Source organism: Rhincodon typus, chromosome 6 (genome assembly GCF_021869965.1).
Source record: "Rhincodon typus isolate 14 chromosome 6, sRhiTyp1.1, whole genome shotgun sequence".
NCBI lineage: Eukaryota > Metazoa > Chordata > Chondrichthyes > Orectolobiformes > Rhincodontidae > Rhincodon > Rhincodon typus.
In genome coordinates, this window is record NC_063337.1 from 93,351,254 (window position 1) to 93,374,873 (window position 23,620).

Below are 23,620 nucleotides of genomic sequence, written 5' to 3' on the forward strand. Positions count from 1 at the left end.
AGTTATATAAAAGCTTTAATCAATCCCTATCTGGAGTAATTGAGTTCAGTTCTGGGCATCAGACCTCAAGAAAAATATATTGTCCTTGGACAGGGTGAAGCATAGATGGACCAGAATGATTGTGGGCCAAAAAGTGTTCAATTATGAGAAGTTGGATAGACCATGCTTCTACCTCTTTCAGAATGGACAACTATGGGTGATCTAAATGTGGAATTTAAAATAATCAAAACATCTGATAGGGGTGACAGAGAGAATTGGTTCCGTTGGAGTGGGCAGTGGGGTGAGTGCTCAGAGAAAGGGCCATAATCTTAAAGGTAGAGCTGTGGCATTTGGGGGTCATATCAAGAAGTACTTTACACAAAAGGTATTGGAAATCTGTGACACTGTCCACCAAGAAGCTGCAGAGAGCGAGGGTAAATTGACATGGTCAAAACTGAAATCAGTTTTTTAAAAAAATATCAATAGAAATGCTAAAAATACTCAGCAGGTCTAGAGACAGAAACTGATTCTGACCTTTCATCAGAACCATTGATTTTTGTTGGAAAGGCTAAAAGGGTTTCAGAGCTGAGGCAGATGAATGCAGTTAAAATACAGATCTAACTGCATGGTGGTACAGCCTCGAGGAACAGGTTGAATGGCCTCTTCCTGTTCAATAATCTGCAGGATATGTTGTAACACTGTTAATGCCTGAATGAGTCCTGTTGGGTTAATCATTGGTCTCATATTTGCAATAATTGCATGAGGAAGATTGCGTCAATTTTAAATGTTTCTCTCCTCTGTTTCAGAGGAGGTGATGAATATTTTTAAGCAAAGGAAGAAATGTCAGAGAAAACATATTAGTCATTTATGTTGAAGTTGTACAGGACGTTGGTGAGGCCTCTTCTGGCGTACTGTGTCCATGTCTGGTCTCCCTATTAGAGGAAGGATATTATTATTAAGCTGGAGAGGGTTCAGAAGAGATTTACCAGGATGTTGCCAGAAATGGAGAGTTTGAGTTATAAGGAGAGGCTGGATAGGCTGGAACTTTTCTCACTGGAATGTAGGAGATCAAGGGGCAACCTTGTAGAGGTTTATAAAATCACGAAGGAAGTAGATAAGGTAAATGGCAGGTGTCTTTATCCTAGGGCATGGGATTTCAAGGTTAGAGGTCATGGTTTTAAGGTGAGAGGAGAATGTTTAAAAAAAAAGACGTGGGGACATTTTTTTTTTACACAGAGAGTGGTTTGTGTGTGGAATGATCTTCCAGAGGAAGTGATGGATGTGGGTACAGTTACAATGTTTAAAAGACATTTGGATAAATATATGAATATGAAATGTTTGGAGGGATATGGGCCAAATGCAGGCAGGTGGGGGTAGTTTAGTTTGGGATTATGGTCGATATGGAATGGTTGAATCAAAGAGTCTGTTACAGTGCTGTATGACTCTATTTGTGCTCTAGTATCCCACAATGTGGATGAAACGTTGTTGTGACATTGGAGCTGCCATCAGCTGCTGGCCCGAAAGCCTGTAAGAGACTTGCACTGACCGTTTTCAGGAGGTCCAGTCGAAACACATGCCAGGAGGTTACAGTTGGGGCTGTAAAGACTTCCACCTCCATCCCCTCCCCATTCCCTCACCCAAATTCTGCAGAATTGTGGAGGACCCAGGCAAGGATTTAATCTAGAGACTGTCCCCATCGCCCTCTCAGGTAATGTGACCTGCACAGTATGTCTGTCATTCATGCCACATGGTGACAGACTCACCTGCAGTTAGGCCAACCCCAGCAGTAGTAGTTTGAGGATTTTAAGGGCTCTTTAATTAATCACTTAAGGCTTTTAATTGGTTGTAGGATGGGAAGGTCAACCACAGGTCTTCCTGCCAGAGCTTAATTCTCGCTAAGGTGACAGCGTTTGAGTCTGACACTACCCTGTCTAATTAAATGTCTTTCCCACCACCAAGTTCACCATCAGCAAGAGTAGAAGTTCATGTGATGTGAATTTGTTGACTATTTCTGAACTATTAAAAACATGTTGGTGGATTTCTTGTTTGAAATGATTCGATATTTAGGGACCGCTTGTGACTTTATTTGTTCCTCTGTAACTAGGCCATGGGCAATGTGATTGCGGGAAATGCATCTGTGACCATGGCTGGTCTGGGATTGCTTGTCATTATCCCAAGACTTGCAACATTCCCCGGAAGAAAAGCAAAGAAATGTGTCGCAATTCAGATGGTCTGATCTGTTCTAATGCAGGTAAGGAAAGCTGTTTCCGTATTTTTATCAAACTTTAATATACTGCATACGGTGATGGCTCTGAAAGAACTCATGCTGAAACTGTGTTCAGTTCCACCCACTCTGAGGTTGTCATACTGCCTTTAGGTGGAAAATCAGGAAGGCCTACAAGAGGTTCTGATGGAGACAGATGTGTCATCAGATGTGTTATCTTCTGAGAACTTCTGCCTTGAAAATATTCAAAGGCTCTGCTTCCACTGCCCTTTGAGGAAGCATTCCAAAGATTCACAATGATCAGTCTGAAAAATATTCTCCAAACTTTTGTCCTAAATGGGAAACCCCTTATTTTTAAACAGTCATGCCAGCTCTAGCTCCTCCCACAAGAGGAAATATCCTTTCCACATCCACTCTGATTCGTTTAAAAACAAATTTAAGAAATTCTCTGTAAACCTACCATTAAGGACCTTTAACAAGACCTTTAATAAGAAACGTTCGAATTGTACTTTTCTCACTTGCCATTGAGTTTCTTTTAAGAATAATGAGCATACTCAGATCTGTGTGACGCACAAATGAATCATCACTTGGTTCTTTCTCTTGGCATTACTCCAGACGACAATTTTTCTAAATTTAGCCAAAGATGCTAAGAAGAGACAGAGAAAAAACAGAAAAACAGGGTTAATACCCAGGATTGTATACAGGAATTTTAAGTGCTAACTTTTTTTTTGAAGTACTTAAGGTTTACAATAATTATTTGGACCAGGAATAATTTATTTTACACATCCAGAGTCCAAATCAAATGATATGTGGTCTGAATGAAAGCAGATTTTTTATACGACATCACTCATCCCTGGGTCAGGCTAAAATATCTCACGTTTTCTGGAATTGCAAGCAGAAAATCCTGGAAATGCTTAGTTGTCAGGCAACCTCAGTGGACAGAGAAACATAATTACATGTTTCCGGTCAATGGCCAATTGCTTTTTATCAGAACAGAAAAGTTAGATGTAGTTTTGATGAAATGAATGAATGAAAGGATTGTTGAGGAGATGACAGTGATAAAGGAACAAAGAGACGTTTCTGTGTATTGGTAGAATACAGGAGAGACAAAATAACATTATGGAATGAGATTTTAGATTTTGCCTTGTGTTACCAGTAAGCAACAGTCATGGTTCAACTAACTTGATAGTATTAATTAACATCAACATTTGCTTAAACAGATGGCTCTCTGGTCATGATCATTAGTTCATGCCAGGTAATTCTCACTATTGTCTGATCTGTTAGAATAAATCATTACATACTGATAGAGTACAACAAGATTACAGAACTATTTCCAAATTTCCATGCTGGAAATATGAGTGGGAATGATACCTCAACTTCTACTTTTAAGAATTATTACATTTATTTCCATACTTCTGTAACTCTTGTTCCAATATTTGACTGCCTTTGTCCAGAACTCCAGAATATTGGTATTTTAAGTCCCATTTATCTGTCACCTTTGTGCTCACTCACTCACCTATTCTTGCCTGCAGTCAAACAATGCTACATTTTAAAATTCTCATCTTTGTTTTAAAATCCTTTCATGGCCTCACCTCTCCCTACCTCTGTGATTTCTTCCAGCCTCACAACACTGCAAGATTTCTACATCATCCAATTCTGGCCTCTTGAACATCCCTAATTTTAAATCACTCCGAAATTGATGGCCATTCCTTCAGCTGCCTGGGTTCTATACTCTGGAGTCTCTTTCTAAATGTCTCTGCCTTCCTACCTCACTTTCTTCCTTTGGATGTACCTGAAAACCTGAATACTACGGCTGATGTCTGAAATGCAACAGGAAGTATGTGAACGAAAGAAAACTGTGAGAGGATCAAGCAATGATGACAGGAAGTAAGGGTGACAAGAAATAAGGGTGAGAGGAAATAACTATTAGAGATACAAGTATGACAGAAAATAAAAAAATTTAGGGGGAGGCAATGGCCCAGTGACATTATTAGTTGATTATTAATCCAGAGTCCCTAGTAATGATGTGGGGATCCCGGTTCATAGAGCAGATGGTGGAATTTGGATTCAATTAAAAATCTGGAATTAAGAGTCTTGTGATAATCATGGAACCAATGCCGATTGTTGGAAAAACCAGTTTAGTTCGCTCATGTTATTTAGGGAAAGAGCCTGCCATCCTTACATGGTCTGGCCTACATGCAATTCCAGACCCACAGCAATGTGGTTGACTCTTAACTGTCTTCTGGGCAATTAGGGATGGGCAATAAATGCTGGCCTAGCCAGACACATCCACATCGAATGAATAAAAAAAGCAACACGCTACAAGTGTGACAGAAAGGAAAGGCCAGAGGAAATGACTGAGAGAACAAAAGTGAGTCTGGCATGAAGTAGGATTAGAAGAAGTGGCTCTCAAGTATTTAACATACTACAGGTGAGTGGAGCTAAACTATTAAAACATCCACACAAGCTCTGCTTGTTCTCTTGTAAAACAGGTAAAATTAAGGGAAGATTTGATATTATGAGTGTCTTTGTAATGTAAACAAGAAGAAACTCTTTTTATAGGCTGGAGGTATGGTAACCAAAGGCAGAGATTTCAATATAATCAGAAAAGAGTCAAAACAGGGTCTGCAGAGAATTTGTTTTACACAGTGGGTTTTCCAGATCTGGACTGCATTGTTTGAAAGTGTGGTGACATTCAACAGCAACTTTCAAAATGGAATTAAATATTAGCTTAATGGCAACATTTTCAGGGCTATGGGTAAAGAGCAGGAGAAGTAGGATAGCTCTTTCAAAGAGATGGATATGCTGTGAGATTTGATGACAAAATATAGCCCCAACTTCTCCAGACTCTGTCCATGACTGATGACCCTCATCCCTGGTATTTTTTTGGGAAGATCCTTTTCCGGCAGGATTTTAAAAGCTCAAAAAAACTTTTCACGAATATCTTTAACAATTGCGACCTTCATTAATACCTTGTCTTTTTCTGCAACTTCAGCATTCATGTTTTATCCCTGTGCTTTTCTTAGTTATACAACTTCTTCCAGAATTCCAGCAGATTTCAGTTGTAGTTAGCACAACGTTCAGTGAGATACATTGTAATTCTTGACCCATATGGGCCATAGTCCAATTCCATCAAAAATATGCATGCACCAATCTACGTTGAGGAATTACGGTGTGGTCTGTTGGATAGGGTGATATCGAGATGGACCATAGACATCAGCATAGACCATTGGACTGAACAGCCTCTTTCTGTGTTGTAGATACTATGTAATGCTCTGTCTTATTACTTAATCCCAGTTTACTCTCATTTTGTTCAAAAATCTTCAGCTAATTGTACATTCACAGCAAGATTAATCATCATTGTGACATTTCTATCTGTCCGGTGATTTGTTAAATGCAAAGGGAGATATTGAATGGATTATTATTGTGAGCACATTACAATTTTTTGGTATTTTGTGGCACCACAAATGAAATTGCAACCATAGGACGGGCATCTTTCAAAGCTTTGTGTTTCTACCGTTACAATTGATGAAATTTCTCCCATTTTTCATTTGAGGGCTAATGTCATGCTTGTATTGTCAGCTTATTTTAATGAATAGTAAGCTATTTCCTTTCCATGAAATGATCTCCAAACGCACTCAGCATTTGGCTATGGTTTTCTAATGGATGGCAGCCTATCTTAATTAGTATTTACTACACACTAATGAATAGCGCTGCAACATTTTATACCCTGTTCAGGAAATCAAAGAACAGAATCAGAAGACGCAGAAAGAGACCATTTGGCCCAGTGTGCTGGTTCTTTAAGAGAGCCATCCAGTTAGTCCCAATCCCCTTGTTTATTCCACTCAACCCTGCAGATTTTTTTCCCCACTTTAACAACAGAGATCCGCTCCCTCTTTGACATTTGTTTGCTCAGTTGGATAGGTGGCTATTGTGCAGTTTAGAATAACTCACAGGCCCTGAGAATAAAAGGCAATGACAAACTACCACTGGGAAGGGAAACAGTTCTGGATGACACATCAACAAACAACAAATCAAGGACCTGCCTTTGGGTAGAGCATACATGAATGAATTGAACTATTGTAAAAGAAGGAGGAGCTCTGAAGTTCAGAACTCAAGCAGGGAAAGGGAATTTGTCAAATAACTATCAAGTTCAGCCAGCAATAATTGTAGACTATCGCTTACTTCCTTTACTAATGGGGTTTATTACAATGTAGATGCAATTTCCTGAGAGAGTGTTCCAGTGTTTGCCCTCACATAAAAAAAATTCAGAATTAGCTACATTAATAAATTGTTTAAATGGTTTTACCTCTGGTTCCAGAATTTATCTCAAATGAAAGAATAATTTGTGTCACCAAGTCTATATGGGCACAGCCAATGTTGAAAAGACAGGGTGAGAAAACGTTAATGAATTTGACGCATAAGCTGACATGAATCTGAGATTTTTATTGTCTGTGGACAGCATGCAGAAGCAAGGTGGATAAAAGAAATTCCACAGTTTTAAGATTCCACATAGAATTACGTAGAACCAGCATTAGAGAAACAGAGCTTTCAGTTCAACTGGTACATGATTTACACAAGCCTCCTCCCACTCCACTCATCTTAAGCCATCAATATATCCTTATATTCCTTTCTCCCCCATGAGCTTATTAAGCTGTTCCTTAAACGTATCTGTGCTATTCATCTCAATCACTCCCTGTGGAAGTGAGGACAACATTCTTACAATAAGACTATGAGAAGTAGAAATCCTTCACATCTGCTGTGCTATTCAATGAGATCATGGCTGATCAGATAATCTTCAAATCCACTTTCTTGCCTTTTCCCCATAACCCTTGATTCCTTTCTATCTAGCTCAGCCCTGAATATTCTCATCAACCCGCCCACTGTGGTAAAGAATGCCACAGGTTCACTAGTCTCTGAGAGAAGAAATTCCTCCTTATCTCTCTCCTAACTGGGTGAACACTCAACCCTTGCCTGCGGGTCCTAGACTGTACCACAAGGGAAACAACCTTTCAGCATTCTAAGAATAATGTATGTTTCAATAGGTTCACCTCTCTTTTTACTAAACTCCAATGAGTAAAGGCTCAACCTACTGAAACTTTCCTCATAAGAAAATCTCTCCATACCAGGATCAACCTCGTGAATCTTCTCTAGACTGCCTCCAATGGAGTATATCTTTCTTTATATAAGGGTCGCAAAACTGTTCATGGTATTCCAGCTGTGGTCTGATTTGCTCCTTCAAGAGTTTCAGCAAGACCTCCCTTTTTTTAAATACTCCATTGCCTTTGACATCAAGGCTGAATTTCACCAACTGTGCCATCAATGAGCCTGAGCAAAACTGGAATCAATGGGTGTCAGGGGGCAAACTCTCCGCTGGTTGGAGTCATACCTGGCACATAGGAAGATGATTGTATTTGTAGGAAGTCAGTCATCTCAGCTCCAGGACATAGAGCATGCAGTCACACAGTATGGAAATAGACCCTTCAAGTCCATGTTGACCATGTTGACATCTCTGCAGGAATTCCTCCGGGTGATGTCTTAAACCCAACCATATTCAGCGGCTTCATCAACGCCCTTCCCTCCATCATAAGGTCAGAAGTGGGGATGTTCGCCAATGATTGCACAATGTTCAGCACCATTCATGACTCCTCAGATACTGAAGCAGTCCATGTTCAAATCTGGACAATATCCAGACTTGGTCTGACAAAGGCAGGTAACATTTGCACCACACAAATGACAGGCAATGACTATCTCCAATAAAAGACAATCTAACCACAGCCCCTTAACATTCAAGGGTGTTTCCATCACTGAATCCTTCACTATCAACATCCTTGGAGTTACCATTGACCAGAAACTCAACTGGACTCACCACATAAACAGAATGGCTACAGGAGCATGTCAGAGGCTAGGACTTCTGGTGAGTAACTCCCTTCCTGCCACCCCCAAAGCCCCTATCTCCAAGGCATGAGTCAGGAGTGTGATGGAATACTCCCCACTTGCCTGGATGAGTGCAGCTCCAACAACACTCAAGAAGCTTGACACCATCCAGGACAAAGCAGCCCACTTGATTGACACCATATCCACAGCATCCACTCCCTCCACCACCGACACTCAGTAGCAGCAGTGTGTACTATCTACAAGATGCACTGCTGAAATTCACCAACGATCCTTAGACAGCACATTCCCAAACCCGTGACAACTTCCATCTAGTAGAACAAGAACAGCAAATACATGAGTATACCACTACCTGCAAGATCCCCTCCAAGACACTCACCATCTTGACTGGGAAATATATCACCATTCCTTCACTGTCACTGGGTCAAAATCCTGGAATTTCCTCCCGAAGGGTATTGTGGGTCTATCTACAGCACATGAAATGCACAGTTCAAAAAGACAACTCACCATCATCTTCTTAAGGACAGCAATGCCCACATTCTGCACGTGAATAAATTTTTTAAAAAGCCCACATTCCATTTTGCTTTCCCTATCACATGCTGAATTTGGATGTTAGCTTTTTGTGATTTTTGTATCAAGACCCCCAAATCCACCTGTGCTGGAACTTTCTACAGTCTTTCTCCATTTAAATGATATTCAGCCTTTCTAGTATACCTGCCAAAATGTATAACCTCACATTTCTCACTTTCTGGGTAAAGGAGTTTCCTATTAATTCCCTTTTTGTTTTATTAGTGCTGGACTCAAAGAAAGAGTTAGAGGGTCAAAGACAACAAAGTGAATTTTATCATGGTTGTTGTTGTTGTTGGAGGCCAATCATCTCAGTCCATGAATTTCCCCAGGAAAGATACTTTCAACTTAACCTGTTCAGAAACGTTATTACATTTGTCTCGAGCAAATAGGACTTGAACCCAGGCCTCCTGGTTCAGAAGTGTCTTAGGCTCAACTGTGTTCAGTTGCTTCAACAACGGTCTTCCCTCTATCATGAGTTAGAATGGGAATGATCACTGCCAATTGCACAATATTCAACAACATTCATGACTTGTCAGATACTGGAGCTGTCCATGTCTGTATGCAACAAAATCTGCGCAATATCCAGACTTGGGCCGATATATGGTAAGTAACATTTGCACCACACAAGTGCCTGGCAATGGCCATATCCAACAAGAGGGAATCCAATCATCTTCTCTTGAAGTTCAATGGCATTACCATTACTGATTCTCAACTATCAACACCCTGGTGGTTACTCACAGACCACAAACTAAATTGAACTAACCATATAAATTCTATGCTAACGTGAGCAGGTCAGAGATTAGAAATCTGCAATAATTAACTAACCCATGTCTCCCAAATGCCTGTTGAACATCTAAAAGTTATAAGTTAGGAGTGAAATGGAATACTTTCCACTTGCCTGAGTGAATGCAGCTCCAACAACACTCAGGAAGCTCGACACCAACCAGGACAAAGCATCCTGCTTGGTTGACATGCCATTGACCACCTTCAACATTCACTCCCTTCAACACTGTCACATAATGGTACCAGAGTGTATCATTTACAAAATGCACTGAGGTAACTCAACAAGATGTAATAGCTGGGTTATTAGAAAATATTGCATGTTATTAGGCAAAATCAACATGGATTTGTGAAAGGAAAATCATGATGGACAAATGTGTTGGAGTTTAATGTGGATGTTACTTGCAGTGTGGACAAGGGAGAACCAGAGGATGTGTGACGTATTTGGATTTGCAGAAGATTTTTGCTAAGGCCATACACAAGAGTTTACTCAATAAAATTGAAGTGCATGGGATGGGGTGAATATACCAGTATAGACAAAAACAGAAATTACTGGAAGAACTCAGCAGGTCAGTGGTGAGAAAGCACAGCTAACATTTCATGTCCAGCGATCCTTCTTCAGAACTGACAGTAGCTAGGAAAAAGTGGCATATATGCTGATGATAGGGGGAGCTGAGGGAGGAAAGAACTTGGCAGTAGGGGGATGGAGCCCAAAGAAAGAGAACAGTAGTTAGGCAGACAAAGGGATGGATAATGGTTAGTCAGAGAGAGAGAAAAAAAATCAGGACCATTAATTGGTGAAGATGGGTAGACAATGATGAAAGCAGCATATGTCATGACAGGGTCTGGGTATGGGGGTGGGTAAAGGATGTGGAAGGAGGTGTTCAGACTCTATAATTATTGAACTTGATACTGAGTTCTGAAGGCTGTAGGGTCCCCAAGCGGAAAATGAGATTGTGTTCTTCCAGCTTGTGCTGAGCTTTCCTGGAGCAATGTAGCAGGTCTGAGATAAAGCTGTTGGTCAGGGACCATGATGTTATGTTGAAGTGCTAGGCAACTGGAAACTCAGGGTCAGTTTTGAGGACACAGCGTAAGTGTTCCGCAAATTAGTCACCCTGTCTGCCTTTCATCCACCCAGTGTAGAGGAGACCACATTGTGAGGAGCTAATACAGTAGACTAGATTGAGTGAGTGAAGTGCAGGTAAATCACTGTTTCACCTGGAAGATGTATCAGAGACCTTGGATGGTGAGGAGGGAGAGAGTAAACAAACACCAGTGTTACACCTTCTGCATGGGAAGGTGCTGTGGGAGTGTAAGGAAGTGTTGGGAATAGAAGAGGAGTAGACCCAGGTATCCTGGAGGGAATGGTCCCTGTGGAATGCTGACAAGAGAGGGGAGGGGGATATGGGTCAGGTGGTGGCATCCCACTGAAGGTAGCTGAAATGGATACGGAGACTGGTGGGTGGTAACTGAGGACCAGGAAGTCCCTAATGATATTATTGGAGGGAAGGAAGAAGGGGTGGGGGCAGAATGGCGAGAAATGGGTCAGACGTGACTGAGAGCCCTGTCAAAGACAGTGGCGGGGAATCCTTGGTTGTAGAAAAATGTGGACATTTCTGAGATCCCCATGCGAAAGGTGGCATCATTAGAATAGATGTGAGAAGATGGTGTTCTTTGGTCTTTATTTTTTTTTTTGTTTTTTTTAGTATAGTTTGAGAATTGATTAATAGAACAGAAATAGTGTAGTAATAAACAGATCATTCTCAGAATTACAGGTTATTACTAATATGTTCATACTTGGGTCAGTGTTGGGGCCACATATGTTCACAATCTATAATATGATTTGGATGTGGGACCAATTGGCATATTTCAAAATTTGCTGACTACGCCGAAGTGGGTGGGAACATAAATTGTGAGGAGGATAGGAGGAGGCTTCAAGATGATTTGGACAGGCTAAGTAAATGGGCTAAGATGTACCAGATGGAATTTAATGTATCTAAGTGTGACGCTATTTGCTTTGGTAGAAAAGAAATTTAGAAAGCAGAATATTTCTTAACTTGAGTACTGGGATGTGTGGGTGTTCAAAGGAACATGAGTGCCCTTATCCTCAAGTCACTACAGGTTAGCATGTAGGTACAGCAAGCAATTAGGAAGCTGAATGGTATTTTGGCCTTCATCGCAAAGAGATTAATGTACAGAGGTAATGATGTTTTCCTGAAGTTTTATGGAACTTTGGTGACACTGCATTTGAAGTATTCCGTAAAGTTTTGTCTCTTTATATATGGAAGAATGTATTTGCCATTAATGAAGTTCAATGGAGGTTCTCCTGATTTATCCTTGGGATGGTGGGATTGCCTTTTAAGGAGAAATTGAGGAAACTGTGTCTGTATTGCCTTAAGGTTTAAAGAATGAGAGGCGATCTCAGTAAAACTTAGAACATTCTTATGGAGCGTGACAACGTGAATGTATTTTCCCTTGGCTGGTAACACAAGAACCAGAGGACATAATCTCAGGCTAGGGGGCCGACCATTAATGACAGAGGTGAGGAAGAATTTCTTCACTCAGAGGATGACAAATCTTTGGAATTCTCTACCTCAGAGGGATGTGGAAGCTCAATTATTGAACAGGTTTGAGGACAAAAATCTGAGGGTTTGTGGAGACTAATGACATTCAGGTATATGGAGACAGTTTGGGAAAGATCCAGATGTAGCAGATCAACCACCATCTCGTCTAAATGTTCAGGCAAACTTGACAGGCTGAATGGCCCACTCCTGTTCCAATGTTCCTAAGGTTCCTTCAACAACAGCAACTTCCAAACCTGTGACCTCTGCCACCTAAAAGATCAAGAGCAGCTCCACTATTACCCCCACTTGTGCATTCCCTTCCAAGCACTACACAGTGGCCCATATATATGATATTATATCACTGTTATTTCATTGTCATTGGGTCAAAATCCTGGAATCCTCTTCCTGAAGCACTCTGGCGGTATCTTCACCACATGGACTGCAACAGTTCAAGACAGCAGCTCACAATCACCTTATCCAGGGCAATTAGGGATGGGTATTAAATGCTGGCGTAGACAGAGACACAGACATCCCATGAATGGATAAACTAAAAGAATCTGTATTACAGCCCAGAGAGGTTGTAGAAAGGAGGAAGTATTTCGAGGATTGTATCATAATTGCAATAATTAAGCCAAGTTGTATTTATCTGTTTTATGATGCAACAAACAATGGAATTCATGCAAGTAACAAATAACAAGTGCTCCGTGTTTATCATATTTTCTAGGTACCTGTCACTGTGGCAGGTGTATCTGCGACAATCCTGGGAATGAAAAACTGGTTTATGGAAAGTTTTGTGAGTGCAACGATGAAGATTGCATTGACGATGAAACTGGCGAGATCTGTGGAGGTGCACCGCAGTATATTTCATTTCAACAAGTGCTGCATTCTGCATGCTCGATAAAGTGAAAGTAGAGTCTTTGGTAGTATTATTTGTGCAAGCATTCATTTGATATTTTGCTAAAGTGGCCCCAGGCTTCCTGTAGTTACGAGCTTTGGAAGAATCAGATGTGCATAACGCTGAAAGGGATTGAACTCAATGAAGATAAAATTTATTGCGTTATTTTGTGGCATGTCAGAAATGTTTTAAAAATTGTGTTCCCTTACAAAACATACTTAGATGTTCAATCCTGATGAATTGTGAAGTTAATCCATGTCGAAATATGCTATTCTTTCTATCCAATGTTCGAACAACAGAAGGCTTAAACCAAGTTGTATCCCTCCATCTCTCCAAACCCCCCAATCCTTTAGAAACCCTACTGAAGACCCTCACTCTTTCATCATGCTTTAAACCAGCCATCTAATATATACTTTAGCTCAGTGTACCATCTGTCCAGTTTTCCCGTTGTAAAACACTTTGCAAATACTTATCTCTCAAAAGTGCCGTACAAATGCGTGATATTTTTGTTACATGATAAATGAAAATCTTTTATTGAGCAGGTATTATTTGATGGAAATCCTTTATATTATTGGGCTTCACAGCAAAATATTCAAAGGTCCTGCTGAATTATTTAAAATACTTTTGGTGCAATCTATGGAACAAACATTCAACTCTGCTAATTTTCTGACTAGATTTACAATCCATTTCCCTTGCCATCGAAACAGGTCACTTACTATGGACAATCTTTTTGCAATATTTGCACCCGAACCAGAATTTAATTTTAATTTTTTTTAACCACTTCTACGGAATAGTTGGCTTGTGTGTGGAGTGATTTTATTGATGTTAGCAACGTGTTATTTGTGTGATAATTGGAAGTGATTTTGGACATTGAGGACAACATCTGTCTGCATGTGTGTCAAATTATTTTGAAATTAATCATGAAGGGTAATTTGTGAAATGAAATCTGGGAAATAAATGCCTTGACTGAATATTGTCGCAATAATCTTAAATTTTAGTTTTGCTGCTTTACCCACTATTTCTTGTGGTTTAAGGGCATGGAAAGTGTTACTGTGGTAACTGCTACTGTATGCCTGGTTGGCATGGCGATAAATGTGAATTCCAGTGTGACGTTACCCCGTGGGAGAGCAAAAGGAAATGCATGTCATTGGATGGCAAGGTCTGCAGCAACCGAGGTGTGTCTTTCAAAACAGTTCAGATGTAATGAAAATGTTAATGATGAAGCTTGGAATTGAGAGTAAATGATGTTACCCACTTCTGCTCTGATTGCTTCGGTTTTGTGTAATGAGAGCAAGAGTTATTGTGGTAGAAATCCTACCGTGGCTCTGAAAGACTCAACTCAGAAAAGAAAATTTCAAAATCCAGCAGACCTGTTATTTTCTGATTTATTACTCTTATTCCAAACTAAACAGGCTGATGGATATGTTGAATGTGAAGAACGAGAAAGAGAAAAAGACAGTGAAAGACGGAGTCAGAGAGACAGCATCATTTCATAAGTTGTTCTACTTGGTTACCCCAGAATGACAGTGAAAATTGAGAATGTTCCTGAGCTGGCTTCCAGCCAAAAAACTATTACACAGTGCATCTAACGACCAAGGCTTGTAGTTTCCCAACTTCAAAGTATTTAGTTATGCCATAACACAAGAAGAAAATTGCTCTGAGCCTTGTCTGAGAATGTGTGTGTTAATTATTGTCAGGTCTCAAAGCTGTTTGAAATCAGCTCATTGAGCCAGTGTTCACATATGTTACATGCTGTACTCAAAATTAAACTCACCCTCAATGGTCTGAAAGCAAATCAAGGACGCAAAGTGTCTTTCTCACTGATACCATGCTGGGCTAGTGAGGGCATTCTTCTTCATTAGTTAAAGACGGTGCTATCAAGCGTGAACACATGAGTGTGAGCTCTGCCTCTTACTCTCATAGCTCGAGTGATTATTCCTGGACAAAGAGTATATCTCTTAGATAAGCAAATCAAAAGAAGTCATAAAAGACTGGGTGAAGATTTGTAGATAGAATGAAGTTAGAGTACAATGAAGTAGGGTGGGAAAAGGTTCATGTGGGCTTAAACACAGGCTGGGGCTTTGTTCTCTGCAAAAGAAAATGCTGAGAGGTGACCTGATAGAGGTCTTTAAAATACTGAAGGTGTGTTACGGTTGATTGGATATTTCTATTTGTATGATGATTAAAGCTAGGGGCTACAAGCAGCTGATGGTCTCGAATAAATCCATTACAGAATTCAGCAGAAACATTTTCATTAAGTAGAATAGTATAACTTATTAAGTTGAGTAGTATAAATGCATTGAAGGTGAAGCTGGTATGAGAGAAAAATGAATGAAATATCGACTGGGTGAGTGAAGGGGGACAGTTGGAGGTTCTTTTATAACATAAATACTAGCACAACTGGTGGGCTGAATGGTCTGTTTCTTTATTTCATTCCATGTAATTCATATATGTAATTGCATCAATTTTTTGTTTGGAATTAATCTGCCAATTTTTGAACAAAAACAATCAAGGTTTTTAAGATCCACACTTGAAGATGCTAATTGTTTAACAGCATGGAGAGTTCTGGGAAACGGAGATAGCACAGATTTCTCTATGGCAGAACCAGCAATGAGCTGAAATTGCATCCTGCTCTTTCTGAATTTCTATGGCTCTATAATTGCAGGGGATGGCCTTTAGTGCATTGCAGTGATTTTGGGGAGATGAATGAAAGTTCTTTCAATATCTCACCATCATGCACAGATCAGAAGATGTACATCATTTTGTTACTTTACTGATCTTTATCTTGTACAATTGTCAGCAGCAGAGCAAATTTAATATGAGCACTACAGATGCTACAGGGTGGGACAGGTTTGATTCCTTTCCATGTTGAACTTCGGTTATTCTCTTGTGTCATCAGGACATTTTCATTGAGATTGAACTATAGTTTTCTGAAATATAGTAATGAATGAATTCTTTTGTCAAGTAGTCGTTACAGCATGGAAGGAGGCCACTTGACACAATGAGTCCGTACTAGCTCTCTGTAGAGCAACCCAGTCACTCCCATTCCTTTCCTCTATCCTTGTAACCCTGAAAGCTTACCTCAAATGCCTGTCCAGTTTTCCTTTAGAAATAATTAACCATCTCTATTTGCCCCACCCTTAAAGCCGATGGGTTCTAATTCAGTATTATTCACTGAGTAAGAGAATTCCTTCTCCCATCCCCTTTCTCCTTTTAAATGCAATGCCTTAGGAATCTGATTGAACCCCAGAATCCTACACATGGTGGATGGGAGGCCATTAGCTGCACATGTTTGTACACAGGTGGAAGAACAAAGTGACAACTCAGTATAATAGCTGAGATTGTGCAGAAGCAGCGCATCACCTGGCATTGTATGTTAGTAGAGAGACCTTTTCTCCTTCTCCTTCACCTAGAGATCATTTTAGAATCCTAAATTATTGGGTGCATGAGCTGAAAATAGCACAGCAAAGGTAATGGTGGATTTGATGTTAATTGTTTATCAATTAAGTACTAATTGTGTTCATTAGGTGGATATTAATTGTGGCCTCATGATTGTTTATAGCTGGGAGGTTAAGATAGCGAATTGTGAATTCATAGCCTTTTGTATGAGACCCAGCAGTCCATCTCCTCAACCAATGAGATTGAAGGATTGGGAAAGAAACAGAAAAGGACAGGAAAGGAAATCAAGGGAATTAGTCAAATCAGGGATAGAAACAGAAATAAAGAAGGAAAGAAAGATTTAATTAAGAGAGTAAAACTTGTGACGGAAAGAAAAAGTTAAGCTTTTTTGAAAGCATTTAAATAAAGAATTTGCAAATCTAACAATTTATTGTTGCAGAAATGAAATGCTGTGGCTTTAGATACTCTGCCTCTGAGCTGGATAGGTCAAGTGACATTGCAGGAAATACATGTTAGGGATCTGAAGAGAGGGCATCCAGGTTCACAGATTTTGGCAGGACAGAGGTGTGTGTGTGTGTGTGTGTGTGTGTGTGTGTGTGTGTGTGTGTGTGATGTGGGGGTGGTTCTCTGTTAGCAAATACGAAGCCTTCCTCCTTGCCATGCCTGTTGTTAGGCTGTTCTAGTACAGCTACAACTGGCATCTGCCAAACAATATGGAAAATTGCTCAGAGGAGACCTCTCCACAAAAAGCAGGACAAATCCAATCCGCTTAATTACTGCTCCATCAGTCTACTCTCAATGGTCAGCAAAGTTGTGGAAGGGGTTGTCAACAATGCTATCACATTGTACTTACTCAGCAATAACCTGCTCACTGTTGGGTAGTTTTAAATATCATCAGAGCTGCACATCTCATTACAGCTGTAGACTAAACTTGGGCAAACAACGTTGAAGTCCAGAGGTGAAATGAGAATGCCTGCCCTTGATATCAAGACAGCATTTGATCATGTATGGTATCAAGGAGGATAGCAAAATTGAAGTCAATTTCTGTGATAGTGCATCAAACTGAGAAAATAGAAGCATTATGTGAGGTGATAAAGAAATGATACCATTCATGGAGTTAAAGACTCAAGTTAACAAAGGTAAAGTTTAGCCCAGAAATTCTATCAGTTGGGGATCTCTTTGGATGAGATTGGTTGCTGATTTTTTTTGTCAGAACTGAAACGCCACTTAAACAACAGACTGTGATGGGAGGATGAGAAAGGAAATGCACTCTCAATGACTACATAATAAATATAATTTACACTAGTTAAGCATGGATTACACAGTATGGCCGTGTTTGATGACAGCACAATACCACCCTTCTCAAATCATGCTGTGATTTTTTTTCTTTAGGGAATTGCATCTGTGGTGAGTGTACATGCTATGACCTGGATCCCAGTGGTGAATACGGTGACATTCATGGGGCAACATGTGAATGTGATGAGAGAGACTGCCTCGCTGTATATGACAGATACTCCGATAGTTTCTGCTCAGGTAAACAAATGCTGTTTACACAGATTCAATATGACTTTTATTTTCAGATAATTTGGAAATTGTTTGTATAATTAACATGCTTCCATCTATTGTTCTGCTGGTGTTATATACAGTTACTCTGGACCAATATTATTTTTGTTTACATCTGTTATTACCATTTCCTTTGGCTTTGCATAATCATTCTTTCTGTCATTTAATCTGTCCTGTCATCCACACTGTCACAGAGCTTCCCTTTCGTTCTTCTGTTCCCCTGCCTCTACACATGCTCGAAATCAGTTAGCTATCCAGCTTTTTTCTGTTCCTATGAAAGGTCATTATTCTGAAACATGGAGCATAATTTTAGGATGAAGGGGTAGGTGGGTGGTGATGGTGGGGGAGAGATGTTGTTGTGAGTGGTAACATGTTGGGGGCAGCCTTTAACAAGTTAATTGTCAACCTCTGCCCCTCAAAGTTAGGAAGTCTTGCCCTTGACAGCTGCTGGGCAATATGATTGGCTGGTAGCTGTGTTGTCCAAGCAGTGTAAGAACTCAGTAGCAGCCCTCACTAGGAGTACAAGCAGTCCTTGGAAGGAAGGCAACATGAATAACAGAGCGGTGTGTGTGTGTGTCTGTGTCTGTGTGTGAGACGGGTGGGTTTGGGGTGAGGTTGGAGCCTAAGGAAGCAGGCAACAGGATGTACCTCCATTTCCTTAATGCCGTTTATCCTGAGATTGTGGAGTAGCAGGCTTGCCTGATTCATTCTCCTTTCTCCAGTTGCCGTGTGTTACTGCAGCTGAGACAGAAACAAGCCCTTAGTCGCCTCTAATTGAGTAGTTAATGACCTCAATAGGCTTAAGGGCAGGCTTGATGATCCCTTACTAACATTACTTATGGGGGACTGCATGGCATGGTTGCTCAATGGTTGGTACTGCTACCTCACAGGGCCAGGGACCCAGGTTCAATTCCACCCTCGGGTGACTGACTATGTGGAGTTTGCGCATTCTCCTTGTGTCTGTGTGGGCTTCCTCTGACTGCTCCAGTTTCCTCCCACAGTCCAAAGATGTGCAGGCTAGGTGGATTGGCCATGCTAAATTGCCCCATAGTATACATGAGGTGGATTAGCCATGGGAAGTGTGGGGTTACAGAGGTAAGGTGGGGGGGTGAGTCAGGGTGGGATGCTTTTTGGAGAGACAGTGTAGGCTTGTTGGGCTGAATGGCCTGTTTCCACACTGTAGGGATTCTTTTAAAAAAAGCACAATGCTGGGGACAGAGGGAAAGAAAGAAAACCTTGGCTTTGAAATTTTCAGCTCAAGTCCGGAAACACTGCAAATTCTCAAGTTCAGAGGGATCCAAGGATTAGGTGACAATATCCTGCGCTTGGCTTTCCAAGGAGAATTGCAAGCAAGAGTTCAAATCTAGAGGCAATGAGTGCACACTTGGAGTACTGTGCATAGTTCTGGTCTCCATGTTATTGGAAAGATGTAGAAGATGCATTATGCAAGAACGATAAACCTGGATGATACCTAAAGTTGGAGGGCTTCCTGATCAGGAAAGACTGACGAGGCTTGGGCATTGCCCTCTTGAAAAGGGAAGGGTAAGGGGCGGCCTATAGAGGTTCATAAAGTTAGAATTTCATTTTTCTGTTTGCTTAGCAAGAAGGAACTCAAGCTTAGACTCTCATACCATGTGCTAAGTATTTGTCACATATCTCTGAAAATAACAGTGTACTTTTCACATTACTTTGGGTTTTCCATGTGGAGGGAACTGTTAATATGCAAAGCTTCCCCCTCATTCTGCTGATATATTTGAAGATATGCTTTTGTCCACACCAGTGAGCAGTTCTTCTGACATTTGAAATTTAGTATCAAGTCCGGAGGATAAGGTGCCAGAATTTCTACAACTTGCTTTGTGAAATAATAATCTTCACAGTCTTTAGCAAAGCTGAAACTCTTAGTAAGGGGTCTGTGCTGGACATCCAATCTGCTCATTCCACTTTTCCTGATTCTCATCAATTAGAAATGTGAATTATTCCAAATTCAAATCATGTAAAAACTATCTGTATTTGGAATGCACGTATCACTGCAGTTTCATAATTGCCCTTGTGAAGGTAGTGGTAAGCTGTTGTTTTGAACCCCTGCAGTCCTTGGGATATGAGCATAGCAAAAGTATAGTTAGGATGGGAATTGAAGGAATTTGATCCAGTGACAATGAAGAGATAGTGATACAGTTCGATGTTCAACATAGTGCATGGTTCGGAGAAGAATTTGCAGATGGTAATGTTCCCATGCTTTTTGCTGTCTTTTTCTGTCTAAGTGGTGGAGGTCACTGATTAGGAAGGTGCTAAGGAGTTTGGGTGTATTGCTGCAGCAGTTCAACTTGTAGATGATGCACACTGCTATTGTTGTGCATCGTTTGTGGATGTGGTGTCACTCAAGTGGGCTACTTTGTCCTTGATGGTGTCAAGCTTCTTAAGTGCTGTTGGACTGCACCAACCAGGTAAGTGGGGAGCATTCCATCACACTCTTGACTTGTGCCTGCTAGATGGTGGACAGGATCTCAGAAGTCAGGTGGTGAGTTACAAGTTGCAGAATTGCTAGTCTCTGACTTGCTCATGTAGTCACAATATTTATATCACAAATCCAGCTTGGTCAATTGTAACAACCACAGATGTTGATAGTGGGGTTTCAGTGATGGTGATACTATTGAATGTTAGGATCAGATGGTTAGATTTTCCTTGTTGGAAATGGTCATTGCCTGGCACTTGTGTGGCACCGATGTTACTGATCGGCCTAGACCTGAATTTTGACTAAATTTTGCCGAATTTGGATGAGGGGCTGCCTCAGTATCTGAGGAACTGCAAACGATGCTGAACGTTGTGCAATCATCAATTAACATCCCTACTTCTGATCTAATTTATTTTCGCACCAACCTGTTCAGAGTTGCTGTCACACACCAATGTAGCATATGGGGCATGCTACGTGTCCTGCCTCAGAAATAAGGACACTACCACTGCCCCACTTCTAATGTAATTTATTTTTAATATCCAGAAGTGTTCCTATACACAACTGATTTTTTTTTCAATGTTTCGCCCATGTTTTCCTGTTGATTAATTTACATGCAAAGCTTATTAAGGGCAACTTCAGACCTATTTTCTAATTAGCCTGTTCAAAGATGTTGTTGCACACGGCTGGAGCAGTTGGGACTTGAACTCAGGTCTTCTGACTCAGAGGCAGAGATACTACCACTGCACTGCCCTAACTGGGGAAGGGTCTATTTCTAGGTAGTCTTGAACTACCAACCTTTCGGTTAACAGCCAATAGCACTGATAAATTGTGCCACGGAGACTGGTCTTCTGACCTAATTTTATTTTTGTTTAATCAACCTGTTTAGGGATGTTCTTGCTCACCTTCAGAGCAGGTGTGACTTGAATCCAGGTGTCCTTGCTCAGAGGTAGAAACACTACCACTGTGCTACAAGAGCGTCTACTGACCTAATTTTCCTTTCTTCTACCCAGGAGTGTTAGCACACACAACTGAGCGGAACTTCCCACCACCAAAATCACCGGGGCATTTCTTTGTTTTTCTTTTTTAACTACCATCCACCACCAGTAAAAACACCCGTGTAACCAATTAAGTATTTACAAGCAAAGCCCAATGCAAACCACCAACGGTGAAGGAGGTAGGGGGGTAAGGACAGTGGTCTTCTGACCTAATATTAATATTTTTATTTAACCTATTTATCTAATCAACATGCTCAGAGATGTTATTACACACCTCTGAAACAGGTGGGACTTGAACCAGACCTCTTGATCTAGGGGTACAGATATTACTCTGCACCAGGGGAGCCCCTTCTGACCTAATTATGGTTGGAAGATGGTTGGTAATAGGTCACAACACCGAGGAACTATGAGGCCTTCTCATGAAGAGTTAGTGTCCCTACCTCTCAGCCAGGAGGCATGTGCTCGAGTCCTACCTGCACCAGAGATATGTCATAACAGATTGATTTAAAAAAAAATAAACACAATAAATTCAGGGCTCTTGTGGTGCGGTGATAGCATCCCTACCTTTGAACCAAGAGGCTCAGGTTCAAGTCCTATCTGCCAGAGATGTGTTATAACATCTCTGAACAGGTTGTTTGGGAAATAGAAAAAATTTTTTAAAAAAACCCTGAGGGATCATAGGCCCTTGTGGTACAGTGGTAGTGTCCCTAATTCTGAGTCAGGAGGCCTGTGTTCAAGTCCCATCTGCACTAGAGATGTGTCATAACAGGTTAATTTTTTTTTTTAAAAAAGAACCACAACAAATTCAGGGCTTTTGTCATAAAGTGGTAGTGTCCTTACCTCTAGACCAACAGCCATGGGTTCAAGTCCCATCTGCTCCAAAGCTGTGACATGACACCTCTGAATAAGTTGATTCGACATACCTACCTTGAAGAACTACATGTGTCCTTGTGACAGTGTGGTAGTGTTCCCAATGATTCCTTCCATCACTTCAATGATTATTAAGTGTGAACTGATGGGTGTGATTGACCAGGTTGGATTTGTCTTACATTTTATGGGCAGGGAATACCTGGGCAATTTTTCACGCATTTCAGGGAGATGCTAATGTTGTGGCAATACTGGAACATCTTGGCAAGGGATGCAGCTGGTTCTTCAGTTTATTGGCTTGTTGACTCAGTAGGGATTGAAATATGTATTGTCTCTAGCAGGTTGAGACATTTCAGGATCAAAAGTGCAAGGCTTCAGTACAATTGCCAGAATGTTGTCAAGGCGCAGAGATTTTTCAGTGTCCACTGCCTCCAGCCATTTCATGATGCCATGTGGAGTGACTTGAATTTGATGATGACTGGCATCTGTGACGCTGAGGACCCAAGAGAGCGTCTGACATACAAATAGTCATTGTAAAATCATTCACTGAGACAGGGAAGGGCAAGAGTGTTGTTTCTGTTCTTATCAGCTTTAATATAATCACAACAGAGGGATGTGAAGACAAAGATGAGAATTTTAATCTCAATACCTTGCTTGACCAGGTGTCATTATGTCAGTGAGCACAGGGGTGAGTGGGGGAACAGCACTCATTGCAGGGTAAAGAACAGCCAGCAGACTTTTGAATGAACCCAAGTTTACAGAGATTAGAATGTGGGGCACAGGCTAATAGTACATTGGAATAGTCAAAGCTAGAAATAATGAAGTAAGGGATGAGGGTTTCAGCTGTGGAATAGGCAACGTTGGGCGATTGAAATCTATATTACAGAAGTAGAAATAGGTGATCTTTGTAATGGAGTAACTATGATGTTGGAAGCTAATCTTGGGATCAAATCTGGCACGAAATTTGCAAGCGGATTGACTGAACAAAGTTTAGAGTAAGTGTGAAATCAATTGTTCCAGGCTTCCTGATATTGAATAGGATAAGATTTCTGCTCATCCAGTGCCAGATTTGGATCAGTAACAGTGGAGGAATCAAGAAAGATGGTGGTGAGGTACAGCTGGTACCATGTACTCTCTAAGCGTACATCTGAAATTAAAGCTGTGACTTTGTGTATTGTCACCAAGGAACATCTTGTAGATGAGAAATAGGAGGGGTCAAGGAAAGACCCTTGATATATTTAGAAATATGTCAGTTCCCCAGTCTATTTTCTAGATAGATGATCACTAACCTGTTCAATATTTGAAATTTGAGACATGTCTATTTATTATAGAGGAAGAAGGGATATTCTGATTATGTTTTCTGGAATAAATATGCACACTTTTTCCTAATCAGTCTACAATTTAAGAGTGCTTTGCCTTCCCTTCTGTTAGTTGCTT

The 23,620-nt window shown here is 40.7% G+C and overlaps 1 protein-coding gene across 1 annotated transcript in view; it reads left to right on the top strand.

The window, feature by feature from the left end:
• itgbl1 (integrin, beta-like 1) overlaps nucleotides 1-23,620 on the top strand; it is a 260,246-nt gene that overhangs the window by 177,073 nt on the left and 59,553 nt on the right. Inside the window, exons 3-6 of the mRNA XM_048598369.1 lie at nucleotides 2,084-2,230; nucleotides 12,737-12,859; nucleotides 13,942-14,082; nucleotides 17,699-17,839. Coding sequence (XP_048454326.1) covers nucleotides 2,084-2,230; nucleotides 12,737-12,859; nucleotides 13,942-14,082; nucleotides 17,699-17,839 — 552 coding nt within the window. The remainder of the gene's footprint in view (nucleotides 1-2,083; nucleotides 2,231-12,736; nucleotides 12,860-13,941; nucleotides 14,083-17,698; nucleotides 17,840-23,620) is intronic.